The sequence below is a fragment of the Nothoprocta perdicaria genome, unplaced genomic scaffold (assembly GCF_003342845.1).
Source record: "Nothoprocta perdicaria isolate Ctin4 unplaced genomic scaffold, notPer1 scaffold_2, whole genome shotgun sequence".
NCBI classification, from domain to species: Eukaryota; Metazoa; Chordata; class Aves; order Tinamiformes; family Tinamidae; genus Nothoprocta; species Nothoprocta perdicaria.
In genome coordinates this window covers 1,830,296-1,839,978 of record NW_020455204.1, presented here as the reverse complement: position 1 = coordinate 1,839,978, position 9,683 = coordinate 1,830,296, and the positions used below count along the sequence as shown (strand labels likewise).

General features: G+C 39.3%; 1 protein-coding gene across 1 annotated transcript in view; it reads right to left on the bottom strand.

Annotated features, from left to right (window-relative positions):
* Nucleotides 1-2,450: 2,450 nt before the first annotated feature.
* The window catches only part of SPECC1L (sperm antigen with calponin homology and coiled-coil domains 1 like), a 48,326-nt gene continuing 41,093 nt past the window's right edge, over nt 2,451-9,683 (bottom strand). The window contains exon 15 of the mRNA XM_026037675.1: nt 2,451-9,003. Coding sequence (XP_025893460.1) covers nt 8,914-9,003 — 90 coding nt within the window. The 3' untranslated portion in view covers nt 2,451-8,913. The remainder of the gene's footprint in view (nt 9,004-9,683) is intronic.

The window sequence follows — 9,683 nt, the reverse complement described above, 5'->3', positions numbered from 1 at the left end:
GTGAACCATCGCATGGAAGCTGCAGAGCAACCGCTTCTTATTTTCTATTATAGCAACACACAGAAGTTACCTTTACACAAAAAGGAACTGCTGGAGTTTGAGGGCTCCGGCAGGAGGAAGTCACTGGTGCAGGTAAATGATTGCTGGAAATACCATTTTCAGGAAAATTTTTATCTGCATGCTGCCCCCGAGATGCACAGCGTTAACTCAACGCTGGCAGTTCAGTGCTCTGCTGCTTATTTATTTTGTGGAAAATATGATATTGTCAACAGTTCAGTGAAGTTGTCTCCAGACTGTTATGTCTCCCTCTCAAGTTTCTTTCATTTTTAGGAGCTTAACTTTTAGGCTTCTGGCAAGAAGAAGGAGCCCAGAATGGTTTAAGGAAAGGCTGCATAAACAAGGGATGAGCCCCACACAGCACTGGACAGTGTGTCCCTCATGCTATACAATATCCCCAAGCTATATAATAAACCTCACACTATATAATCAATGTATATGTCTAGCTGCAAAAACACCCTGGCAAGGAGCTCCACTATGTTCAAATCTATTTTGCCAATGAGATTACGGAGGTCTCAGAAGAATTAAATATCACGAACTAAATATCACTAAATATCACAGCACCTAGAACACTGACATCATTTTTTAAACAGGGTCTTTCATAATGAGAAATTAGGTTCTATAATCATAGTTCAATTAAGCTGTCTGTCGTAATCAAGAAGGCAACTAAGGGCTAGTGAAAACCTTAACTAGGACTGATGGCACCAGCCACTGTTTATCTATATTATTTTAGTCATAGATGATATTTTTTTCCTCCCAAGCAAAGCCTTGCATTGGAGAAGTTTCAAGCTGAGTTTTCTAATAGAAATGGAGCTAGTAAAAACATTTATCCAGATATAAATGCTCTCCTCATCCTGAATTGACAGGAGTAGCGTCAGTAATTAGCTGTTTTCTCCTTTCATAGTGCTGGGGGTTTAGACTCCAAGCACTCATTAACATGGCAAGTGTCACAACATTCTAAGACACCTATTGCTGTTGCTGCTTAGAGCTTTATTTTACTATTCCAGATAGTTATCATTCATTCACAACAGTAATACTTGCAAAAATATTTAACTAACTGCAGTTTTTCAAGACCTTCATGGAGTTAATTTCATTTTTTACCATAATTCTCTAAGGTTGCTGGAAGAGAAGCCAGGAAAAGTTTAGGCTGGAGAACACTATTTCAATAAACAGAGGACAGAAAAGCTGCAGCCTGGCCCAGGGCACAGAGCTCCTGTTGTGACTCACCTCAGGCCCCAGCTGTGCTCTGGCTGCTGCTCATCTCCACCTGCAGGTTGCCCAGTGCCTCCGGCCAAGCCACTCGCCCGGCGCCGTCACACACCTGCTGAAGGAAAGAACAGGCCACCAAACACCTGAACACATCTGGAACCAGCTCTTCTAGACCACTTACACGGCTTAGATGGTCTAAACCATAACAAACAGTCCAAATTGCAAGTGTTCTAAGTCTTCGCTTTCATCTGGAGTTTTTATTTTTAGGCATTTTTCTTAAAATCCTCTGATTCTCCTACAGATGAGGATGCTCTCCTATACCTTAAGAGAGTTCAACCCAAGGGAGGCAACTTCTTCTCTGCAGAACATTTTAATAATTTAATATAGTTCTATATTCTAGTATATATGCCAATCTAATTCTAATCTTATATTAAGGACCAGGACAATCCAAGCTAAATAGATATATCTATCTAGGATATTCTTAACACTATCATTTAAAAAATAGAGATAGATGGCATTAAAAAATTGGGATTTTTATGTAAAGTGTTCACATGCAGTTTTCACATCCATGGCACAAAAACCTCCCAAAACGACTTCTTTTAACATTGAAAAGCCACAGCAGCAGAAATACATGTTAAATTAATCCCTCTCGCAGTAGCCACACTCATGAAAACATAACACACATTTTGCTATCTGTAATTTTTATTTAATGTATAATTAAGAAGAAAAACATGGCAACATTGGCAAATTGAAGGCATACATACTAAATACTCGTACAGAATATATTATGGAGAAAGCAAATGCCCAGATCTGTAGTGGTCCTTGCAAACTAAAAGCATATTGGTCCTCCAAAAGGCTTAGCTTAGAAACACGTGAGCCGACCTTTTAAGTTCCAATGATGAACAGGGGGTGCCTTTCAAGCCAGAAACAGGGTGAACTTTAAATTTTGAGCAACACTTTCAAATTTTCAAATTCAAATTCAAACCAGTTTTCTCAGATGCAACTGGGAGTGAATGTTTTTCCCTTCCTTAACTTTAAGCTTGTAAGCTGTTAGATCACCCTAAGTGTTCAAGACTCAAACACTTCTTGAAGCATTTTCAGTTTTATTAAGGACCTACATACACACATTTATTTTGACTTAAATGCGTGTGTGCGCGTATAAGCTATTTGAAGGGGTTATGTAAGGAAGGAAAAGTGCTTCTTGCGTAGAAAAGGAGTTATCAGATCCATACAAACGCTGCTAGATGAGTCTAACAGTCTTGTTTCAAATGAGCGTAAAACCAAAACAAACCAGAAAGGCTGGATAAATGGGAAGAGCCATGGAAAACGAGTTCTAAATGAGCTATTTCAGAAGATATTATTACAGGTTGTAGTGTTATGTCAAAGTTAGTCCTTATCCAACGTAGTGCTGTGATTGAGAGACATCCACAAAGCTCTGCTCTCATGAAGGTGCCAAAATTTGGTCAGTTCTGCCTCGCACCTGAAGGCACCCTTGTCCCAATTAACGGGGCGAGGTGCCAATTAATGCCCTTCTGATGCCATGTGGAGAGCTACCCAACCAAGTGGCATCACTCGTTTATCTCCAACACATTGGGCAACTCTCCATCATTACTGACCTCAAGTGAACTGATGGTCCGGAGGCTGACTAGCCAATATTCTGCTTAGTAGGTTTATACTTTCTTTGCCTTAGATAACATAAAGGCTTATTCTTCCCCTCCAAAAAACCCTTCAGATGATAAATACAAAAGTGCTACTTAAAAATAGGAAAATTGACTTTACTTAAAAAATAGGAAAACTGACATTACATGTAAAAGCAAAAGATTCCAACAAACTGAAATGTTCTAAGTTACCTAGATTCCTTACTTGAGTGCATATGTATTCTTGTGCCCTCTTCACTGATTCCCAAGTAATCATCCTAGCTGAACATATGCAACAACTGGAAACCAATAAAAGCCTCCAGAGAAAATTCAACAACGGGACAGAACCTTTTTCTCCCATTTTGTTGAAATAAAACTCAAGAAAAAGAAAACAACTATTATTCCACTATTCCAAATGCAGTCTCCTGTTAAAGCAAGTCTGTGAACTCCACGTTCCGTGAACTGTGGAAGCAAGACTGCCAATGGCTCCTTTGCAGCAGGAAATGTCCACTGGGCTTTCAAACTACCACATAAATACACTACTTACATGCAGTTAAAATAATACAGATTATTAGAATGAAAACGCACGTAGTACATGGCTGTGCTGGGGTAGAGTAAGTCTGAGAGCTCAGCTTCCCCAAACAACTTGTCCATACTCTAGAACTCTATGCAAAATACAAAAGCCTTAGAAAAGTGCAACAAAACTAGCTTCATGACATTTCTTTTTGAGTTTTCATAAATACCATCTCTTAAAAATATTATTAAACAGAAAGATACGTCCCAGTGGAGACTGGATGTGCCACGTTTGAGCTTTGAGTAAGTGATTTTGGCTACGCTGAAGCCTCCTGAAAATAGGGGATTCAAACCAAAACAGTCTTAATCACATCAGGCTGTTGCATCCCATAAGAAAGCTACTCTAGTGTTTTGCTTACAGAAATCTTGCTGGAAGTGAGGGGAATTTTATGCGCAACTGTGTGGCAGGCACTGGCCTCGGGGTAGAAACTATGCCAAGTACAAGATATATGTCAGCTGGAAAAAAAAATCATCTGTTATTCATGGTTATTACTAAGTTTTCAGTGTGGGGAAATAATTTCTATCAATGAGAGCAGAGCTACTTCACTTAGGGAGGCCAGGACAGTGGCCTTGTCAAGATGAGTTCAAGGGGTTCTATCCTAAAAAGCTGGCAAGCACAAATACACAAGAAAAAAAGACATTAAAATCAACACTCAGGAAGATCAGAGCTATAAAAAAATTTGATCTTTTAAGTTATTTCTCGTTAATTATCAAAAAAATACTTGCTGCCTATTCCAGATGCTTAGCATATTGATTTTGCCAACGACAAAGGGTAGTTAAACATCGATATTGAAATCAAAGGGAATGTAAGAGGGAAAACCTACATGAATGGACAACTGGAAGCAGGGCGGAGCGCCGTGCAGGAAGGCTCTTAAGAGATCCCTTTCTAAACAGGGATGAGCACATGGAATATGAGCTGTTGAGCACCCTTAGCTCACTTAGGGGGATGAGGATCCTAGGGCAGGAACGGCAGGGTATCCTGGAGAAATGTGGGCTGCACAGGAGTCATGGGGCAGTCAGGAACATCTCTCATATTTTGCCAGTCTCTCTGTACTAAAACTTGAGTGTTTTGAACCGCTGTGTTGCTACCCTGCTCTAATACCATTTCCTTCCAACTCTCCAACTGGTTAACAGCAGTAATCCATGTAATTCACTACTGCTAACTTAAAGAGAGGAACTGCAGAAGTAGGCCTTGGTAGAACATAAAACAGAAACAAATACTCATCTCTGCACTCAAATCTAGGGACGGATCATAAAACAACCTATAGTTTAAATCACTTTGGGCATTTAAACATTTTAAAATTTTCTTTCTCAGGCTACGTGGAGAAGAATATTTCTCACAAGAGGCAAAAATGGTGTAAATGCATATAAACCGTGTTCCCTTCCAGAAGGATTAGGCTGTGTGATCGACCACAGTTTGAAAGGTCTAAGACTTTAGCTTCCCCATCGCCTTTGAAACAACACTATAATTATAACAAGAGTCACAACTGCACAAAAAATGCAAGCAATAACTAAGAACGGTGCTTAAAGTCATGCAAAAGACCCTGCACAATTCAAATGGGGAATCTTCTCCTGTCTGTAGTGCAGAACCAGCAGTGGTAAATGGAGAAGAACTGAACACTGAGATTGTTATCCAAAATGAGGCCCCACTGAGAACAGTGGAACTGACAGGAGTTTAGACCAATCCTGCAAAGCTGAGTTTATTTTGCTCTGGCAAGTTCAACCACCCTTAACTTTCTTCAGAAAAACATTCAAATAGTAGAAATATTTTAATAAACTAGAGACAAAAAACTGTCAGAATCAAGCTGGTAAAAGCTGAGGAACATTTAACTGAAAAGGGGAAAAAAGCCTAGTTTTAAAATCAGAATATACTGTAATTAATAGTGCTATTCTGTCTGGATAGCCTATCTACAAATGTAATTTCAATAAGGAAAATTCTGCTCAAAGATTTTCAGAAGCCTAAGTTTGAGATCTCTCTACAAGGGCCACTGAGATTCCCCAGTGCTACTGAATTAGTGTCTCCATTTAAGTATACAACACACTTAAAAGCCAAATAAGCTGTAATTCCATCTGAGTCACTTCAATTCTGTTATTGCTCAATATTCCACGTGAAAACTTCTGATAGAGTTTTCCTGAATCATCAAAATTAATCCCTCCCATCCCTCCTTGCAGGTAAAGGACATCTCTGAATTGCTCAATTGGTTCATTGCTGATCACCTTGAATCAAGATGATGTCAACCAGCCAAACCTAAAAAGCACCTGGTCCTCAACTGACATCCTGAAGATCCTGAAGATCCCATAGCTGGAGTGGTATCAGTGTATCCGACACCAACGTTTTGTTCCTCCACTCACTGAAGCTGGCAAAGAGCAACCCTGATGAATTACAGCACAGGCATTAGCAAGGCACAGATTAAAATGCAAGAATAAAAACTGATGATAAAATACTTGGCTTTTGTAAGTACATTCAGAAATATTTTCTGGATAAGAAGGAAAAAAATCAACAGAAATCAGAATTTGCACTTTATAAGCACGAAGGGACAGGCTCTTTCAGGATTAAGAGAAGGGCTATTTCCAGAAGGGCTACAGCTCTACCTCTTGGGAGAAAACAATGTAGTTTAAACCATTAGGAATACTAGGTTGTCAAATGCAGCAGGGCATTAGGTCTGCTGTAGATCTTCCATTGCTTCACTGCTTTCAATTTGACAGCAGTGCAGCATCTTATTGTACAGGCTCAGATATGTCAGTATAAAAAAAACCTTCTTATGGAACCCACTAATCTTTAGAGATTCAGTCCAAGTTTATCAGATAGGTCATACCAAGCAGAATCCAAAGCTCCAGAGTGCAAATGAGGGTGTCCCCTGACATGTAATTGCTAATAGCTTTTCTCCCTGTCTGCAGACTAAGAGCTCATCTTTTCAACTGAAAATAGCTAGAAAAAACACTTTTTAAAATGATATACTGTTAATGTTATTTCAATTAGGGATTGATACACGATTCCACATAAATTCACCATTACACCAAAACAGCTTTAAGCTCAAATTACATTAACAAAACAGGTCACAAGTAAATTTAGATCAGCAACTGTTGCCTTTTTCGTTAGAAAAATATTTTTTTCAGTTCTAAGGCAAGAAGACAATCATATATAAGGATGGCTGTTCAAAGGAAGAGCAGAGGTTTTAAGTAGTTTTTGCACAAGAGGTTTTTTGCACTAATGTGCAAAACAGGACTTTACTATTAAGAGATGAAATCTAAGACAGCATTAGTTTATATTTTCAATAGGATTATGCTTATGGTGTCTTTATTTGAAGAAAAAGTAAACAAATATTAGAAAAAATGTGCTTGATGTTTTATTTCATTTTTATTAAAATCTGTCCATGAAGGCTTTTTCACTTAAAGCCTTTGTTAGCTTATGCTGGCTCTTCCAATGTACCAATGAATCTGAGGGTATCTAGCTATTTTTAGAGATGTTCAGCCTAAAGAACAGTAACACTGTCTGAGTCACTGTTGTTCTGAAAGCTTCACCAAAGCCTCTCAGGATGGATTAAGTTTTTAGCAACTTTTCATAATTCTCCCAGGCACATTTTTACTGTATTCTTCCATTACAGACACATCAATGTAAGCATTAAGATCCATAAGTCTCTATAATTCTAGTTGCTAGAAACATACTGAGTTTTTACATGGTCTCTGTTCTTCAGACCCTGGCCTTTTAGATTTGGCAATGATAGACTTAAACCTGTGCTTTTATACCATGATGAAGTTCGGGAGATGCCAAGCACAGCTGCATTCACTGGATTAACATCTATGACATTCAAATGGGTCCTTAACAGTCATAAAAGCACCACAGGAATGGCAGGTTCACTTAATTTCTAACAGGGTTCCTGTGCTGAAAGAACATGTGCTTATACATAGCAGTTGTCACAGAAGTCACTTCTAAAGTAGCCTTATGCTTAATATTAATGAGGGATGCTCAAGTGTGGCTTCAATGTTAATGACTATTCAAGGAAAATAAGAGACAGGAGCTATCACAGACTGCACTGAGTTGATAAACAAGATTACAACAAACATTTTAACAGCTTATGATAAATTGACAAAGGAAATCATTTGGGGCTGTTAACATTCTGCACGAGGCCCTGAAGTGCCTGGATGCATCAATTCACTGATAGCTAAGGCACTTACACGAACTCTTCTGCCCGAGAGCTGTTACACAAATTCAGGTGTAAATAAAAGAAAAGCTGAGCAGACTAAAGTTTCTCAATTCCTTCTTTGTGACTTTTGCACACAATATTGTAGACTTCTGGATACACACACATCACACTGGTTCCTCCACAGCTCTTGCCTGAGAAGGTCTCATCTTCCGCCAAGCAGATAAGGATGTGCAAGATCAGTGAAAAATACACAGAAAACACAGCAAAGTTAGATTTTGAGACAAGCTACTTCATTACTACATCTCAATGAAACTTCTCTCCTCTCAAGAGGAAATACTATCCCAGTTCCAAAATTCTACCACAGAAATTCAGGATGTGTTTGTATTGCTGTAAAGGAGAGCCGGGGGAGGTTGTGTGTGTGTGCGCTACACAGGCCAAGGAGGAACACAGCAAAGAACAGGCTACACAAGGGCAGATTATTGATTAATCTCTGCTAGAATGGAAGCACAGGGAGGTTTTAGGACAGATTCCTTTCCATACCGCACCCTGAAAACCAGGAGTTCTACGTGCTAGTCCTTACAATCCATTAGGTAAAGTTGGAAGCCACATCGCTGTGACAGAGGTAGGCTTATAATGAAGCTTGGTTATGATCAGTTCTTCTGTGCCAAATTCTTCGAGGTATCGAGAGCATTTCTCAGCCAAGTCGACATCACGGGACAACAGCTCGTTTTCCTAGAGTATTGTGCACATTTTAAAGGAGGGAAAATAGCAATAAAGGCAGTAACTGAATTACCATCAAGAATTCTACTGCATTGAGGGTGCCATAAGTTGTGGGTAGAATATTCAGACTCTGTGGCATTGGGACACTACACAAAGTTCAGTATTATGACGCCAAAATTAATTATCCTTTTCCTTCTCAAAGCTTTAGCTGTACATTCAGTCTCCTATATATTAGACAGTCCATTCATCTCACTTTCTTAGGAAAGAAAGCTTCAGGAAGTCTGGCTGGAAAGGCAGTACATAAGAAGTCCAGGCTTTTTAATAGTTAATCCGGATAGCTTAATAACTTGGGTTATTCCAAGCAGGGTGGCAACAAGTTCTTGCTTTTAAACAGGTGTTTCCAGGCTTAGTAGCTGAAGCAACTCGAGGCAATCCCGGATCACGTCACTGAAGTTTGAGGGGACTCAAAATGTTGCCAGTTTTCAGTGAAATGGAGATTAGCATTTCAGTATGTTTTCCATCTGGTAGCTAATTTCAGTTCTATCCCACAAGTCTGTTGGATTTCTAGGGTCTCAGGTTTCAAAGTATTTGTAAATTGCTGTAACATACAGCATGACATTCTGCCAGTCTGGACGCTCGGTTCGCACCATTTCATTGATGTCCTGTCACATAAAACACAGTGGTCAAAATTAGAAATGACAGCCTTGTAAATGACATGGTAATGTTCTTGCAAATTCATGCTAATGATGCAGTTGGAAAGTTTACCTAGTTGGAAGCATAAAGGCAAGAAAGGTCTGTTTTCCTCCATGCATCCTGACCTTATTTGCAAAATGCAAACTCCTATTTCTGGGTTGTCGATGCACAGTTATTCTGCTGACTTGAGACTGAAATGCCTAATATTAGGACATGCTTGAGTTGTCCCTTGTTTAGTACCATTAGTAGTCAAGACCTTGCTGTTTACATACCATAACGCCAGCCTTGCAAGTCAATGAGACCTGCCTAGGAACTGAGAGGCACAGAATCAAGGCCCAGATACTGAGCCAAAAGAAAGAAACTTCTATCAGGATAAGGATCAATAAAAGGTTGAATATCACTTTACAGCAGACTACTGAACCTAGTACCTTTGAGTATTTTTTTGAGCAAAAAGGTAAGGAGAAAGGTTGTTAAGCTTTACTACCCCTTAGATTGTCACTACTGTTTAAGTATAGTAGTTTTCACACCCTTATTCACCCTTCAGAGCTTGCTCTCCATTCCTGCAGCACAGCCAAGGAGAAAACACAAACAGCAAAGATGCTTTAAACACTGTGTATGCACCTATGTAGTAGGCACATGGGTACCAAAT